At 42.3% G+C, this 18835-nt stretch overlaps 1 protein-coding gene across 1 annotated transcript in view; it reads left to right on the top strand.

Annotated features, from left to right (window-relative positions):
• MINDY4 (MINDY lysine 48 deubiquitinase 4) overlaps window positions 1–18835 on the top strand; it is a 123814-nt gene that overhangs the window by 47145 nt on the left and 57834 nt on the right. The window contains exon 6 of the mRNA XM_025378028.1: window positions 12233–12291. Within this exon, the coding sequence (XP_025233813.1) occupies window positions 12233–12291 (59 nt within the window). The remainder of the gene's footprint in view (window positions 1–12232; window positions 12292–18835) is intronic.

Here is an 18835-nt window from a genome sequence, read left to right as displayed (position 1 = left end):
ATCCAGCCTGACTCAAGGAACAGAGATACAGGAAGGAGAAATGTTGGAACTGATTTCAGATCTTGCTCTGGCTCTGCATACTTCTTGTCAAGGACATGTGCCAAGGACTGTTGGGAGGGACACGTACGGAAAGAGAGTTAAGCTGAGAAACCATCACCCCAACAGAACAATGGCTTAGGAGGCTGGAGTACAGCATGTGTTCGCTCCAGCCAAACAGCCTGGGCCCGATGGCTTTTCCAGGAGGATGTGGGGCCATCCATTTCTCCCTCCCTCCTACCCGCGCCCCCCACCCCCGCCTCGCTCCGCCTCCCAAATCTGTCCTCACTGGGCGATCCCTATCTTTGTCCACCTTTGTCATCATGGACCCAGATGAGAGAGACTTGGGTATGCAGCCCAGTTCCCAATTAAGGGTTTCACTGGTTTCAGGAAGATAATTTATTTGAGTTGAATTGTTAAGGCAGATTGTTTTCACAGGATTCCAAGCAGAGAGCTTTTCTCACAGGAAATGTCAGACCAGCAATTCTAGTCAGGTTTTCCACATCCTTAAGAGGAAAGAAAAGACAGAGAGAAAAAAATATTCCTTTTATATGTTGTAGGTCAACCGTTTGAGAACTGGCAACTGCCGGGTATAAACTTAAGATCTGTTACAGTTGCTACACATTGTGATGGTTAGTGCAGCGATGACTTCTCGATAACCCAACCCTTTGTGAGACCTCATGTTCTTTATGGCTTAATTTGAAAAACGCCTGTGAATATCCAGTGGCCAAGGGAGGTGGAGGAAGCCCCTCCAGAGGCTCAGAGTCCCGCTGAGCTCCCAGGAGGTGAAGCCACTGAAGAATTCCCATCCTCTCCTTGGACCTTGGTTTCCTTGTCTGTAACACCAAAGGTCATGCCAGGTGGCGTCTGAGTGCCATCCAGCTCTAACCACAATTCTGTACTCCACCTATACCTAGAGGAGCTTGGCTAAGGTGCTACAGGAAACCAAAGAAAAAAGGAGAGCAGGAAAGTGAAAGGAAAAAACTTTTCTTCCATGGAGAACTTGGGTTTGTCTTCTTCTTTTTTTTTTTTTTTTTTTTCATTCTACATTTAAAAAAACTTTTTAAAAAAAGTCTTTTTATATCAACTTGCCCTCAGGGATCTGACTCACAAAAGCTTACTGCTTCTCCAGCAGTTCAGTCATTCACGAGAGCTGTTGAAGTGATAGGGGCTATGCAGAGTCACTGATGGAAAAGCCAGGAAGGAGTGCAGCACGCTGTCCCTGATGGGCACCTCCAGTGTTTGCTGTGTACATATATGGCCAAGAAGTGCTTGCAGGTGGGGAGGGGCTGGGTCTGAAGAGCAGAAGCCCAGGTTCCCAAAGTGTTGTGGTTCTTATAGCCCCTCAAAGACAACTCCAGCAAAAGGGAGGTTGAGACTAGAGGCAATGCATCTGTTGACAGGTGATGCCAGTCTTACCTATCATGTGCGTGTCCATCCAGTTCCTATATGTCTGCCCATGTCTGAATAACTCTCTCCTTAATTATAATCTAACCGTCTTGTTCATTGCACAATGATGTTCTGTTTCACGTGGGGGAGTGGTAGGAGTGCTGAATTTGTAGTCAGGAAACCTGGACTCTGGTCCTGGGGTTTTCAGTTTCACTCGCCTTGTTGCATGGCCTCTAGTATGTATATCACCAGCATATAGGGTATGTGTGGGATGCTGGACATCCTTATCTTGTTACTGACTCTAGCAGGGATGCTTCCAATGCCTCAGCGTTAGGTAGGATGTTCTTTAGGGTTCAAATAAAACCTTTCCCTTAAGCATGCTAAGAATTATTTTTAAAGAACCATATATGGATGTTTATTTTTATCAAGTGCTTTTTCTGCATCTATTTAGATTATTTTATATTTTTTAAACCTCTTGGTTTGAATTACATTATTAGATTTTCTACTGTTAAAATAGTCTTGCATTTCTATTTGGTCATAATTTCTCTCAAACTCATGGCTAATACTGTTGTCTATTTTATTTTTTATTTTTGTATTTTATGTTTACAGGTATTAGATTTTTAGAATCAAGGTTGTGGTAGCCTCATTAATCATCATTATCTCAACTAACACGTAGAAATTTCTGTATGTAGGGTGCTAGTCCTAGTACTTGATGTATTAACTCATTTAATTCTCACAGCAATCTTTTGAGGGAAGACTATTATTAGCCCCATAAGATGAAGAATAAAGAATAGATGAAGAATCTGAAGCCCAGAGAAGCTGGACACTTGCCTTTCCTGCACAGACTTTTAGTGTGTCAGTGAGATTCACAGCTGGGCTGGGTGGTTCAGGGTCCGAGTGCACTCTATTTGGGAATGTAAACTGGGGAGATTTTCTTATATTTGGTGGAACACATCAGTAAAACTCTTTGTGTGTATGTTGGGGCTGGAAATGGGGGTGAATTTTAAATTAATGATTTAAGAAAATGATTATAGGTAGTTTCAGATTTTCTGTTCATTTTTTAGTCAGTTTTGTGATTTTTCTAGAAAGTGGTCCCGCCTGTCAGTTTTCAGATGTATTGGTTTGAACTTATTCATACTATATTCTTCTTACTGAAAAGCTCCTATTGATAATGTTTAGTTTTATTCTTCCTTTTCACTCTTCGTATTGTTTATTTATACTCTCTTCTCTTTATCAATCTTACCAAAGGTTTGCCTTTCTATTAATCTTTTAAAAGAATCAGTTTTGAGGGTTGTTGAATCTATTTATTATTTTTTATTTCATTAACTTTTTCATCTTGCATTGATTTTTCCTCCTTTCTACTCTCTTTTGGTCTATTCTGTTGTTCTCTTTTGCAGGGGGGTGCTTAGCTCTTTGCTTTCCACTGTTCCACAATAATAGGTGCCTTTATGCTATACATTGCCCTCCCCATATTACTTTAACTGCTTCCCATAAGACTTTATAAGTTGTGTTTTTAACATTAACCATTTTGAAATCTTTTCTGCCATTATTTCTTTAAAATTTTCTAATGCATGGGTTATTTTGGGGGGATGTAGAGGAGCTGTCTCTTTATTATTGAATTCTTGTTTTATTTCTTTGTAGTCAGAAACACAGTTTGGAATTTTTTGAGACATATATGTGGACTGCTGTATAGTCAATATTTATAAATTTGTGCTTGACAACAATATATTATTTAACAGTTGAATATTTTGGATCAAACATGTTATTTTAGTGTTCAAATATTCTTTATTCTTATTAGTGTTATTTTTCTGCTTGATCTGTTAGTTGCTGGGAGATATGTGTTAAAATTTTCTATTATGCTCATGGATTGAACAGTTTCTCCTTGTAGTTCTGTCAAATTTTTGATAATATGTTTTGAAGCTGTGTTGTTAGGAGCATAGAGGTTCATGATGGCTACATTTTTCTGTTGAATTTTTCCTTTTATTATCCTCTAGTAAGTAAGTTTATCACTAATAATACTTTTTATCCCAAAGTCTGTTTTTATCTGATAGCATTTAGCTACATTATCTTTTCAATGGCTAGTATACAAGTGGTATATTTTTGCCATGCTTTCCTGTTAAGCTTTTTTATCATGTGTCTTAAAATAGCATATAGATAATTTTTAAGAGTAATTCAATCTGTGTCTCTTTTAACTGACAAGTTTAATTTTTTTGCCTTTAGTATAATTGCTGATTTACTTGAATTTATTTGTCCTGTTATATTTCATACTTCCCTTTTGCTACACTTTTTCTTTATATCATTTCTCCTCTTTTCTTGCATTATTTTTTTAAATTAACCATTCGAAAGTGAACAATTCAGTGGCATTTAGTACATTCACAGTGTTGTATAACCACCACCTCTGTCTAGTTCTGGAACATTTTCATTTCTTCTAAGTAAAATCCCTTACGCATTAAGCACTTTTTCTCCATTCCTCCCCTAACCCCCAGTCTCTGGCAACTACCAATCTGTGATATTTCACATAAGTGGAATCATATAAGCTTTTGTGTCAGGCTTCTTTCACTTAACATAATGTTTTTGAGGTTCATCCATATTGTAGCATGTATCCATACCTCATTCCTTTTGATGGCAGAATCATATTCCATTATATGGATATATAACATTTTATTTATTTACTCATTTGTTGATTGACATTTGGGTTGTCTCCCCATTTTGGTTATTGTAAATAGTGCTGCTGTGAACGTTTATGCACATGTATTTGTTTGAGTCCCTGTTTTCAGTTCTTTGGGGGTGTATACTGAAAAATGGAATTGCAGAATAATTCTATTTTTAACTTTTCGGGGAACTCCCAGACTGTTTTTCACAGTGGCACTTACTTGTGAATTAACTGAAATGTATTTTTTTCTACTCTTTTCACATTTAGAAATTATACATTATGTTTTTATTGTTCTAGCGGTTACTTCTAAATTTTTAATCTTAATTGACTTTAATCAATCCCTCTACCCCCTCAAAAAAGTGTGAGATTTTGGGAAGCTTTAACTCTGATGATCGTTTCCCATTCCCATGCTCCTGTTTATTATGTCCGGTGTTTTAGTTTCACGTTGTTTTTAACTACTCTTAAGTTAGTTGCTATTGTTATTATTTTAATTGTTTCTATTGCCAGTTCTCATTTAGGTTTATCTAAATGCTTACTGATTTCTTTTATTCCTGATATGAGTCCTTAATCATTCATTCAGTGGAGGTCTGTGATAGTTAACTGTTTTAATCCTTGTCTGAAAATGTCTTCATTTTGTTCTTACTTTTAATGATGTTTTAGTTGGGAATTTCAAAGCTGACAGTTATTTTCTTTCAGCTTTGAAGATGTTATTTTATTGTCTTATGCCCTTGTCATTGCTATTGAGAAGTCTGCTGTAACTGTTTATAGGTAATATGCCTTTTCTCTAAGATTTTTCTCATTGTCTTTGGTATTCCGGTAGTTTTAAAATGACATGTCTAGGTGTGCATTTATTTTCACATGTCCGTTTGAATCTCATGTTTCTGTGAGGATACATGTCTGGAAAGGTCATAGTAATTACCTTTTCAGGTATTTCCCTTCCTAAATTCTCATTATTCTTTCCTTCTGGAGCTTCTTTTATATGTAGGTTGGACTTTAGAAGTTTTTCCTCCATGTCTCTGCTCCTTCATGCATTTTATCTCTCTACTGATTGGTGATAGTCTGAGTAATGTCATCTGATAGCTCTTAGTACTTAATGATGCCTTCACTGTATCTAATCTACTGTTTATGTTTACCAAAAGATTTTTTCCAAACTTTAAAGATATTCAAACCTGCAAAAAGCTTGAAAGAAGAGTACAATGAGTATCTGTAGACTTTTCACCTAAATTCAGCAATTGATACAATTTTGTCACATTTGTTCTTTCTCTTTCTTTCTCTCATCTCCTCCCCAATATATATTATATGTATTTATATATACACGTATTTTTCTGATAATTCATTCGAAAGGAAAATACAGATATCCTGGCATTTCACTTGTAAATATTTCAGCATGCATCTCTTAAGGGCAAGAACATTTTCCTCCATGACCACAATACCCACAACATTTCTTTCTTTCTTCCTTCCTTCCTTCCTTCCTTCCTTCCTGCCTCCCTGCCTTCCTTTCCTTTCCTTTCCTTTCCTTTCCTTTCCTTTCCTTTCCTTTCCTTTCCTTTCCTTTCCTTTCCTTTCCTTTCCTTTCCTTTCCTTTCCTTTCCTTTCCTTTCCTTTCTTTCCTCTCTCTCTCTCTCTCTCTCTCTCTCTCTCATCTTCTCATCTTGCTGCTCTCACACCCAGACTGGAGTGCAGTGGTGTGATCTTGGCTCACTGTCACCTCCCATCTCCCAGATTCAAGGGATCCTCCCATAGTCCTGTAGATGGAACCACAGGCTCATACCACCAAGCCTGGCTAATTTTTGTATTTTTAGAAGAGACAGGGTTTTGCCATGTTGCCCAGGCTGATCTCAAACTCCTGGGCTCAAGTGATCCTCCTGCCTCAGCCTCCTAAAGTGTTGGGATTACAGGTATGAACCAGTGTACCTGGCCCAATAAATTTCATATTGATTCAATAACATTATCTGACATGTAGCCCATAATCACATCTCTCTTTTAGGCTTTATTTTTTTTTTCAATCCAGGATCCATTCAAGGTTTGCCCATTGTCTTGGTTGACGTGCCTGTCTAATATTTATTTATTTATTTATTTATTTATTTATTTATTTATTTATTTCAGACAAGGTTTCACTCTTGCCTAGGCTAGAGTGCAATGGCATGATCGATCACAGCTCACTGCAGTCTTGGCTTCCCAGGCTCAAGTGGTCCTCCTACCTCAAGCCTCCCCAGCAGCTAGGACTACAGGCATGCACCACCACACTTGGCTAATTTTTTATTTTTATTTTTTGCAGAGATGGGGTATCACTATTTTGCCCAGACTGTTGTCCAACTTCTGGGTTCGAGCGGTCTGCCCACCTTGGCCTCCCAAAGTGTTGGGATTACAGGTGTTAGCCAGTGCACTGAGCCTCTAGTCTATTTTAACCTCAGTTTTAGTTTTTCATGAAGAGAATGGGCTTGTTTTCCTAAGAACACCCATATTCTAGATTTGTTGTCTTGTTTCATTATTAGGTTTATATTAAGCATTTTTTTGGGGGGAAGGACAATACAGAAGTGATGTTGTGTATTTCCTGTTACATCACATCAGGACCACATTAATGCTAGCTTGTTTTATTTTGATGATGCTAATTTGGATCACTCGGTTAAGGTGGTATATGTCACTCTCTCTATCATTGTAAAGATAACTTTCCTTTTGGCAATTAATAAGTAATCTGAAACTTTCAGACCATATGAATACCCTGTTCCTCAAAAACCTTCCATCCAGTTGTATTGGCATCTACTGATGACCCTTTCCCATATAAATGATTAAATTGGAGTGTATAAAATGATGATTTTCTAATTTTATAATTCCTTCTACATTCATTGACGGTATTCTATAGAGAAGAGCTTGCCCATCTTCTCTGTCTTTTCCTTGCACTCCTCGCAGCTTCTTCCTTCTTGTCCTTTATTCCTTCCTCTTTCAGTAGCAGATTCATGAATTTTTTTTTCAATATTTAATATATTATCTATCACCATTGTTATATGCCCATTATTTCATTCAATGACTACATTTACTCTTCAGAGCTGCCCATTCTTTTTTTTTTCATAATGTCTAGCTCTTTTCTTATGATTTCCATTCCTGTTTTTAAAAAGTTTCTCTAATCTTTCTAATGTACAGCCTCTCTAAGATTGTTGCTCCATCTTGAGTCTTTGGGAGTCCTATTTGCTGTGTCTGTTGGCTTTCACTCATGGTACATCGTTTTTCATGTGCTTAAGAGTTTTTTATTTTGAGCATATTTTAGTAGGACTTACAAAACAAATAAAAAAACAAAAAACCTCTCTCTTCCAGGGAATCTTGTGTGAACTGGTTTGTAGAAGTGCTCTGTCAGATTATTTTACATTACTTTGGTTAGGTGTGCTGGGGTATCACTGACTTCGGAAAAATTTATGTTAATTTCTTGTATTCTAGATTCTTGTGAAGAATTCAAATGAATGGGGTCAATTTGAACTCCATTGACACTGGGTTCTGATATTTCGTCAAATATATAGCAAATGTCTTAGTCTATTTTCTGTAGCATATAACAGAATACCTGAAACTGAGTAGTTTATAAGGAAACAAAATTTGTGTCCTACAATTCTGGAGGTTGGAAAGTCTGAGGATGGGAGGTCACATCTAGTGAGGGCCTTCTTGCTGGTGGGGGCCCTCTGCAGAGTGCTGAGGTAGCTCAAGGAATCACACGATGGGGAGGCTGAGTGTGCCAATTCAGGTCTGTCTTCCTCTTCTTAGAAAGCCACCAATCCCACTCCCATAACAACTTGTTAATTTATGAACCCATGAATCCATTCATGAGAGCAAAGCACTCATGACCCAATCATCTCCTGAATGCCCCACCTCTCAATACTGCCACATTGGGGATTTAATTTCAACATGAGTTTTAGAGGGGTCAGATATTCAAACCATAGCAGGAAGTGATCAGTATCTTTATTTTCATGAGATGCCTTTCTTTTAGAACCCATAACTAATTTAGCCAAGAATCTAGTAACAAACACAGAGGAGTAAGCATCTCCTCTTCTCAGTTTTCATTTTTTTTTTGTTATTTATTTTTATTTTTTAGAGGTAGTGGCTTGCATGATCATAGCTTATTACAACCTTAAACTCCTGGGCTCTGGCAATCCTCCCACTTCAGCCTCCCGAGTAGCTGGGACTACAGGTGTGTGACACCACGCTCAACTAATTTTTTTATTTTTTGTAGAGAGTCTTGATGTGTTGCCCAGGCTGGCCTCAAGTGATCCTCCTGCCTCCGCCTCCACCTCCCAGAATGCTGGGACTATAGGCATGAGCCACCACACCTGGCTTCTTCTCTGTTATTATGTGAGAGTGACTCTTTTCACTAAGCCAAGGATTCAGTTATTCAGAGATTGAGTCCTGGTCCCTTGGAGCCCAGAACACCAGCAGTGACCTGGCTCATGCCTCTCCCTGGCCGGGGGCGGCGGGGGGGGCATGAGAAGAGCTGTGGTGGGAGGTGGAGGCCTCAGCAGAGGGGCGAGTGGAGTTTGCCAGTTGGCCCCCATGGATTTATTAGTTGCATACTTTGACACATGTCTCTGGGTTATCTGAACAACCACACTTTGAAGAAGTGTTTTGAATCCCTTGATTTATCTTTTTGTCATTGTTGTTCAGAATAGTTTCACTCAAAGGGAAGAACATGTTTTTAAACTGACCTTTTAAACTTTGTAAAGCTTATGCCACAAAGAGACACATGAAAGGAACAATAAGCACATTCTCTACATAGAAGCATAATTGAAGTCTCTGGTGATGAGATCTATGGGAACCCGGCACAAAGCATCTGAGCTGGGCTCTTGTAGCTGATGGATGGCCCTCTGGGTGGAAGTCCTATGACCAGAGAGAGAGGCCAAGCTGTACCCTACCCAGTGGTAACATGATTCCCACCATCTCAGCGGGCTCATGGCCACCTGCCTACCTTCAGGAGCCAAGGGAACCACTTGGGAGATTTGGCCCTTGTCCTGTAGTCTGCAGGAAGCCATGGAAGTTTCTGAGCAGGGGAAGGATGTGGAAAATCGAGGCAAGAGCAGAGTAGAGCATTTGAAACCAGCAGCCTGGGTTTGAATCCTGACTCTGGCACTTCTAAGTCATGTGACCTTGTGTAAGCCACCTGGCTTCTGTGAGAATCATCTGGCACTGAGCACCCATTTATGGAGCACTGGCTACATGCTGGACACCCGAGATCCAGAGGAGACCAAGATAATCCTGCAGTCCTTTCTTCTTCCTTGCTTGTAACTCTTACCACGTGTATTAGTTTACTATTGCTGCCATAACAAATTACCACAAACTAAGTGGCCTCAAACACCATGAATTTATTATCTCATAGTTCTGGAGGGCTGAAGTTCCACTGGGCTAGAGTCAAGGTGTTGGCAGGGCTGGTTGTTTCTTGAGGATCCAGGGGAGAATTTGTTTCCTTGCCCTTTTCACCTTCTAGTACGCACCTGGATTCCTTGGCTTGTAGCTCCTTCCTGTCTGCAAAGCAGATCACTCCAATCTCTGTTTCCATGTTCACATCGCCTTCTCTTCTTCTGTGTCAAATCTCCCTTTACCTCTTTATGATGAGGATCCTTGTAATTACGTTGGTCCCATTTGGGTAATGTAGGATAATTTCCTCATCTAAAGATCCTTCGCTTATTCTCATTTGCAGAATCCCTTTTGCCATGTAAAGTAACATTCACAAGGAAGTTCCAGGGATTAGGATGTGGATATAATTGAGGGCCGTTATTCAGCCTACCACACCACGCGACATTGCATTTAATGTCTGTTCATTTTACGTATCTGTGTAATGTGTTTCTTCTGGGCAGTGAGATAGATAGGCCTGCCAGATAGCCTCACATATGCTGGGTGAATGAGTGAATAAATGAATGAATGTGTTCTTTGGAGTTGAGAAGAAGCTGATGTTCCACTTGGGCTTTAGAGGATTAGTGTAAGTTTGTTTGCCAGAGTATTCTAGATGGAATGAGCAGCTTATGAAAAGATATAGAGGCATGAGCTGAGACGTTCAGCATGGAGGAAATGCAGGTGGAATGTGATGGCCCAGAGTGAGATGAGGCTGGGCAGTAGGTGGCCGGGTCATGGAGAGCCTTGCAGGATACACTAATGGGCCTGGATTTTATTTTTATAAGGAAGCAGTAAATGTAGTTATTGCCATTGTCTTTGGAGTTACTGCCTGGGTTTAAATTCCTGTGCTGCCGCTTACTTGCTGTGTAACCCTAGGAAAATTACTAAATGTCTTTGAGACTGAGTGAAATAAGTGCTTCATAAAGCTTTTCTGAGAAGTAGATGACTTTTGAGGCTTGCAAAGCATTTAGCACAGTGTGTGGAGCAGTCAAAGGAGCCTTTAGGAATGTATTGGCATTCTTGCTGTTATTTTAATACATGTGATTATTGTTATTATTGATGGTGATGATGGGGACTCTTAGAAGAATTTCAGCCAGGCTTCAGTGTCGTGGTCAGATTTGCTTTCTAGGAAGATGACTTTGGCAGCCATGTGAAAATGTTGGGGGCCAACAAGGGTGGGTGACACTAAGGGTCAGGAAACCAGTTAGGAGCCTATTAAAATAATCTAGGTGAGAGATGAAGAGGCAGAGAGCAGAGGTGGGGGTTCAAGAGAGATGTTATTGAATGCAGGATGTTGGAGAGATGTCTTTGCTGCTGCTGTTCCCTGCTTGAAATCATTCAAGGGGGATTTTAGAGGCTTAGTACCAATGCCTTGGTCCTTGATTTTCAGAAAGGGACACTGAAGCACAGCAAGGGGAGGATGCCTTGCCTTCATCTCCAGATGAAGCAGTGACAGATGGGATAGGCAGGGTAGAACTCAGGTCCTCAGCCCTTTGTTGCAGAGCAGGCGGAGGTGGGAGGAGTGTGGCTGGAAGAGGCTCCTGATGAAAGTGCAGTTCTTCATGGGTGGGGGTGCTCTGACACAACCTCAGTGTTGATTGCCCCTTCCACACCCCTCTAACCACCCCTCTATGCCTTAACTCCTCTTTCCAGCTCATTCTTCCACCAGTCCCCACAAGAATGCCTGTAGAATCCTGGTGGTGTTGGGCAGAGGGGTTTTGTGGTTTTGAATTAAGGCAAATGACTTGACTGAGTCCAGGAGGACACATGGAGGATGAGGACTACCTGGGAGGAGGGGTGGGGGAGTTCTATGTTCTAGCACCAGTGAAAGAAACCCGGAGTCTGAAGAAGTGTGTACTCAGGGATTTGGTACTGCGTGTCCTCTGAGGTCTTCCATTCACGCCCCTTCATACATCTTCAGGAGGAAACCAATTCAATAGAGTACACCAGGGCAAGATTACGATTGTTACTTCAATCATATCTTACCCTGCAAGGATGTTGGAGGAAAATATATTTCAATGCCATGCTCAAAAGAGCTGTCATTTTTTAACATAGTAAATGAATTTTCAGAGAGTGAGGTAATATTGTTATTTTTAATACCTTCTGTTTAGAAATGATTTTACTTTAGTTCAGATCGATGCATGCTAGAGAACAGAAAAATCTAAAGGGAGCTTTAGAAAATGCTCCCCTAAAGGGTCCACCCTTTTAAGAAAGCTCTGTGTGTACATACCTGAATTTACAGATCAGAATCACAGGGCAATGTTTTAAGTAACAGGAAGATATAGGAGGGTTCCTTTAAACACCTTGGTGCATTTCAGAGGTTTCTTATAAATAGCTGCTGATGGCTTTACCAGAAAGCTAGGAGAGAGGACACAAACAAACAAAAAAACATGGACATGAGATGAACAGATTCTGGGCAATGATGACAAGAACTTGATTTGTTTGTGCGTGTGTATGTTTCCCAAAAGTATTGCAGTGAAATTGGCGAGATAGCCTATCTGCAGTGCTTGGCAAATGCCAACCTACAGAGCTGACCATCTTGTATTGGCTGGTGTATGAGTCTCTTTGTGAGAACACAGAATCGACAAGCATCATGGGGGCTATTTGGTCCCATCCCATGTGGAACCTATGGCTGAGAGAGGGGGAGTATTCAAGGCACACAGAGGCAAGGCCAAGACTAGAGAGACCTGTCTCCTGAATGCCTGTCCATCGCTCTTAACAGTCTTCTCTGCCGTTTGCATTTCTCTGTCAGTCTCCTCTGGTACATTGATATTTTCTATTTTCCAGGAAAAATCAGTTGCTGATGTCTGACAAGGAGGATGATGAGCTGGGTGCCCTGCGGCTCGGTAGGTGCAGCGAGTGCCCCTGTGCTGTGCCCATCAGGGCCCAAGGGGTCCTCATTGGCTCTGTCTGGGAGATGGGTGGTGGGGGGGCCGTTTCCTTCTGCCTGACCTCAGCAAGTGGGTCCAGTCAAGTGAGTAGAGCAGACTACTCTCTCTCTGATTGATGTCTTCTACTGCTTGCCCTTCTCTCCTGGGGACATCCTTTTAAGAAGACCAGTCAATCCTGGATCTACACTGTGGGGCCAGAGAAGCTCTTTCTGCATTTGGTATTTTTTTTTAGGGCCATTCAGTAATGGCCTTAGTAAGTTAACTAAGGTCTCCAGAAAACAGTTCTCATTCAAAGTATCAGTATAGCTCTGTCTGGGAAGGCCCATCCTTTTAAAAAGTTTATCAGTGTATTAGGGAGGCATAAGACACAAACAGTGAAGGCATTAAGTGTACAGCCTTAAGTGCTGTGGTCTGCATCTTCACTTCTGTGTATATCTGTGTAACTGCTCTCTGAGATCAAGATAGAGCACGTTTCCTTCCACTCTTCAGTTTTGAAGCAAACTTTTTTCTTTCTCTTTCTGTAATTTCCTACTCTCCAAAGACTGATGTGTTTGCAGGGTTTTGCAGAAGCAGCTAGAGATTGAGGATGTTGAGACCAAGGATTGACCATGAGAGGATGAGGCTTGAGTGCTGCCAACATTTGCTTCTCTTCTGGAGCCAACAATTTACCTATTGTAACATTTGGGCAGACAAGAGCTGTTCACATGCTCTTCTTCTCCCTTTTGAACTCTCCCCTTTAAACTGAAGGAAGAAAGCAGTGCCTCTATTTAGAACTCCCTTGTGTGAGATGTGTAGTCTGACAGTTTGCTTTGATGAAGTTGAAAGAAAGGTGCAGGCCTCTGAGCTGTGGAGGCGGAGGTGGGGGTTTGTTTACTCTGCATAACTCATCCCAGAAGCAGCAGATCCTCAGAACTCCCCAGATGGGGTAGACTTCTGTGCAAGGCTGTGCAGAGTACAGCATAGAGTCAGGAAGTGCTGGCATCCAAACCCTTTTTGTGCACCACTGCACTTTAAGATTTTGCAGTGAAAGCTGCTTGTGTTTGGACACAAGCAAAGCAGTTCCTGGTCTTCAGAACCCAGAGAGCTTCTACTGGAAGGAAGGCTGTTAGCAATTCTCAGAAGCAGCTGTTTGAAGTGTGTGTGTATATGTTTTCTGGAGGGAGGCCGACTCCTCTTTGCTAATGGCTCAGCTAATGATTTAGGAAAGGAGAAGAAGGTGAAGGATAGGAGACCATGGAACCCAGTCATGGAGGGAGTTCATGAAAGAGAAGAAAGGAAGGAGAAGTCTTGTGGGGGCCAGGGTGTTGGGGGTTGAGCAGTTCAGAAACAAAAATCAAATTTGGTTGGAGGAACAGAACTCCTTCTCCACCCCAGTTCATTTTACTTTGATTCAATTCAGTAAACTCTTGTGGGGTAGGTAGGACAAAGGAAGAGAGGTATCTTCCCATAGCAACACATGAAGCAGATGCCCAGCAGTGCTTAAGTGCTTTAATAAGCCAAGTTCTGTGATGGGTTTCTGTATTAGTCTGTTCTCATGCTGCTAATAAAGACATACTTGAAGCTGAGTAATTTATAAAGGAAAGAGGTTTAATTGACTCACAGTTCAGCAGGGCTGGGGAGGCCTCAGGAAACTTACAATCGTGGCAGAAGGGGAAGCAAACATGTCCTTCACATGGCGGCAGGGAGGAGAAGTCCCCAGCAAAAGGGGGAAAATCCCCTTATAAACCATCAGATCTTATGAGAACTCACTATTATGAGAATAGCATGAGGGTAACCGCTCCCATGATTCAATTGCCTCCCGTCAGGTCCCTCCCACGACATGTGGGGATGATGGGAACTACAATTCAAGATGAGATTTGGGTGGGGACACAGCCAAACCATATCAGTTCTGGAAGCTTCCATACTGTGTAGGTATTTAGTCTGGACTCTGAAGAATGGGCAAGATCTTGCCAAATAGAGATGTGGAAGGAGCCGTATAGGCAAAAGCCTAGTGTATGTGTGAGAAAGATTGGCTAGAGGTAATGGCCCTGTCAGGGAGGGTGTGGGGGTCAGTGTGAGATGAGGCTGAAGTGAAGGCTGGGCTGGGCAAGATGATTTTGAGTGCTGTGCTAAAGAGCTGTACAGCAAGTCATTGGGCAGAGATTCTGTGCTAGTGAGATATCTAGGGCTGTGCATTTGGGGGCTATATCTGGACTTAGGTGTAGAATAGACTTTAGGGATACAAGCTTAGATGTTGGGATACTGGTGAGGGGCTCTTGGCGTAGTCCAGAGAAGAGGTAATGAGACCCCTGTTACCTGGGAAATCCAATGGGTATTTCAGTACCTGCCCGAATATCACCTCTTATGGGAAGTTTCCCTGAGCATTTATGGCAGAATTAATTGCCTCCCTCTCTGCTCTGAAAACCCTTGCACTCGTCCCTTTTTCAGCACTTACTGGGTTATGTTGTAATTTTTCAGGGGGCTCTGTCTCTCCCTTGGCAGGGAGCTGCTTGAATGAAGGGGTGGGGCCTTAGTCATCTCTGACCTGTGTCCTACATCATCCCTAGTACATCATGGCTGCTCAAGAATGCTCTTGCTGAGCAAATAGAAACATAAGGACATATTCCTGTGACAGTGGAGAGAGAAAGGCAACGGGGGACAGAATATGAGACATTCTGGAGGCAGAGTGATCCAGAGGCTGGACTGGCGTGGTGGGTGAGAGAGGGTAGAGGTTTCAGCCTGGGGCTTTTGTAGAAGGGTAGGGAAGAGATGGGGTCTTTTATTGAAACTGAAGCCAGGAAGGGTTCTGAGTTTCTGGTGTTGGGGCACTTCCAGAAGATATCTTGTGGTCAGTAGGAAATTCTGCACAGGTTCCCAGAAAAAAGCTATGTGGACCATTCTCCCTATGGAATCTTCCTATGAACATCATTCCCCTTGGTGTCTTTGACTCCCTATTGAAATAAAATCCAATTACTTTATACATACATACATACATCCTACAAAAAGCACATAGAATGGTATGGGAAACAAAATCCTTTGCTTCTTTTCAGTCAGACATTTAAACCAGGACCTTAAAAATAGCATTCTCAAACCACTGACATTTACATTACAAATTGTCTGCCTGGCCAACATGTCATTCTGGAGTGTTTTGTTTTTCCCTTGCATGGTGTTCCCACCACATCTGGGCCTGAGGCCTGCTGTATGGTCCTGAACCAACTCCCTGCATTCAGGGCAGTTTCTCCCTGTAGAAGCCAAAGGAGTTTGCCTTTTCCAAGGGGCTCACTCTGGCCTATGCTCCATCAGGGTCTGCTTTTCCTGGGCCCCCAGCCTTCATTCCCAGATTTTCTTCATGGGACCCAGGCAGAGCATGTTTCAGGCCTGGCTTCCCTCCCTGACAACCTCGGATTAAATAGAAACCTCTAAATGGTCTTAAATACTATCACTTTGTGCCTCCAGGAAACAATCTGGCTCAAGGCATTGCAAGAAACCCTTCAGGGACAGTCCTCCAGTAATCTGGAATCACTCAGGTTATCCTGCCCCTTTGTTTGGGGCCTCAGATGTCTAAGGTGGAATTAATCACACATCTCTTTTCCTCCAGAGAACATTCTCAGTGTTGGTCTTTGCAAAGCCTGCCTATCAGTCTTCTTCCCTTTCTTCCTTCCTACCCTTATTTTATTTTATTTTATTTTTTTAGATGGAGTCTTGCTCTGTTGCCCAAGCTGGAGTGCAGTGGTGTCATCTTACCTTACTGCACCCTCCGCCCTCTGCTTCCCAGGTTCAAGTGATTCTCCTGCCTCAGCCTCCTGAGTAGCTGGGACTACAGGCCCATGCCACCATGCCTGGCTAATTTTTGTATTTTTTGTAGAGATGGAGTTTCGCCATGTTGGCCAGGCTGCTCTTGAACTCCTGACCTCAGGTGATCCATCCATCTCAGCCTCCCAAAGTGTTGGGATTACAGGCGTGAGCCACTGCGCCTGGCCCCCTTTCCCTCCTTTTACATTTCCCGTTTTCCTTCCCTTTCTCCCTCCTAACTTTCTTTCCTTATTTATCTTTAGCCCTACCCCTTATACTCTTATTACTTTCCTTTCCCATATGCAACCATTCTCTTATGCTTAATCTGTATCTTTTTCGTGTGTATGTTCTTGCAAAATCTATAATGTTTTGTGTGCATCATTTTTACTTGACATAGATAGCATTGTGTTATATATCTCATTTGGTTTCTTACTTTCTCTACCCACGACCATGTTTTTAAGTCCCATTCTTGTTGCTGGGTAGACATCTGGTCTTTGTTTTAGGTTATTTATGTAAGGCCATGGTCATAGGGTAGCTTTTCAGAGACCCTAACTAAGAAGCTGTATTAGTCCATTTTCATGCTGCTGATAAAAACATATCTGAGACTGGGCAATTTACGAAGGAAAGAAGTTTAATAGAGAACTCACAGTTCCACATTGCTGGGGAAGCCGCACAATCATGGTGGAAGGCAAGGAGGAGCAAGTCACATCTTGCGTGGATGGTGGCAGGCAAAGAGAGAGCCTGTGTAGGCAAGCTCCTGTTTTTAAAAGCCATCAGATGTCATGAGACTTATTCACTATCAGGAGACAAGCACAGGAAAGACCCACCTCCATGATTCGATTATCTCCCACAGTGTCCCTCCCACAACACGTGGGAATTATGGGAGCTACAAGATGAGATTTGGATGGGGATACAGAGCCAAGCCATATCATTCTGCCCCTGGCCCCTCCAAAATCTCATGTCTTCACATTTCAAAATGAATCATGCCTTCCCAACAATCCCCCAAAGTCTTAACTCATTTCAGCATTAACTTAAAAGTCCACAGTTTAAAGTCTCATCTGAGACAAGGCAAGTCCCTTCCACCTATGAGCCAGTAAAATCAAAAGCAAGTTAGTTACTTCCTAGATAGAGTGGGGGTACAGGCACTGGGTATATGCAGCTGTTCCAAATGGGAGAAATTGGCCAAAACAAATGGGCCACAGGCCCTATGCAAGTCCAAAATCCAGCAGGGCCATCAAATCTTAAAGCTCCAAAGTGATCTCCTTTGACTCCATGTCTCACATCTAGGTCATGCTGATGCAAGAGTTGGGTTCCCATGGTCTTGGGCAGCTCTGCCCCTGTCACTTTTCAGGGTACAGCCTCCCTCCCAGTTGTTTTCATGGGCTAGTGTTGAGTGTCTGTGGCTTTTCCAGGCACATGGTGCAAGCTGTTGGTGAATCTACCATTCTGGGGTTTGGAGGGCAGTAGCCCTCTTCTCACAGCTCCACTAGGTGGTGCCCTGTAGGGATTCTTTGTGGGGCCTCCACCCCCACATTTCCTTTCTGCACTGCCCTAGCAGAGGTTCTCCATGAGGGCCCCACCCCTGTAGCAAACTTCTGCCTGGACATCCAGGTGTTTCCATACATCCTCTGAAATCTAGGCAGAGGTTCCCAAACCTCAACTCTTGACTTCTGTGCACCTGCAGGCTCAACACCACATGGTAGCTGCCAAAGGTTGGGCCTTGCACCCTTTGAAGCCACAGCCTGAGCTGTACATTGGCCCCTTTTAGTTATCACTAGAGTGGCTGGGACATAGGGCACAAAGTCCTTAGGCTGTACAAAGCACAGTGACCCTGGGCCCGGTCCATGAAGCCATTTTTTCCTCCTAGGCCTCTGGATCTGTGATGGGAGGGCCTGCCATGAAGACCTCTGACATGCCCTGGAGACATCTTCCCCATTGTCTTGGGGATTAACATTTGGCTTCTGGCTACTTATGCAAATTTCTGCAGCCAGCTTGAATTTCTCCTCAGAAAATGGGATTTTCTTTTCTATTAAATTTCTTTTCTGTTGCAAGTTTTCCAAGCTTTTATGCTCTGCTTCCCTTATAAAACTGAATGCCTTTAACAGCACCCAAGTCACCTCTTGAATGCTTTGCTGCTTAGAAATTTCTTCCACCAGATACCCTAAATCATCTCTCTGAAGTTTAAAGTTCCGCAAATCTCTAGGGCAGAGGCAAAATGCTGCCAATATCTTTGCCAGAACATAACATCAGTCACCTTTGCTCCAATTCCCAACAAGTTCCTTATCTCCATCTGAGACCTTATTGTTCATACTACTATCAGCATTTTTGTCAAAGCCATTCAACATGTCTCTAGGAAGTTCCAAACTTTCCCACGTTTTCCTTTCTTCTTCTGAGCCCTCCAACTGTTACTCAGTTTCAAAGTCACTTCCACATTTCTGGGTATCTTTTCAGCAGCGACCCCCTTTACTGGTACCAATTTACTGTATTAGTCTGTTTTCATGCTGCTGATAAAGATATTCCTGAGACTCGGCAATTTACAAAAGAAAGAAGTTTATTGGACTTACAGTTTCGCGTGGCTGGGGAGGCCTCACAATCATGGCAGAAGGCAGGGAGGAGCAAGTCACAGCTTATGTGGATGGCGGCAGGCAAAGAGAGAGCTTGTGCAGGCAAACTCCTGTTTTTTAAAGCCATCAGATGTCATGAGACTTATTCACTGTCACGAGAACAG

This window comes from Theropithecus gelada, chromosome 3 (assembly GCF_003255815.1).
Source record: "Theropithecus gelada isolate Dixy chromosome 3, Tgel_1.0, whole genome shotgun sequence".
NCBI lineage: Eukaryota > Metazoa > Chordata > Mammalia > Primates > Cercopithecidae > Theropithecus > Theropithecus gelada.
This window is presented reverse-complemented; position numbering and strand designations above follow the sequence as displayed.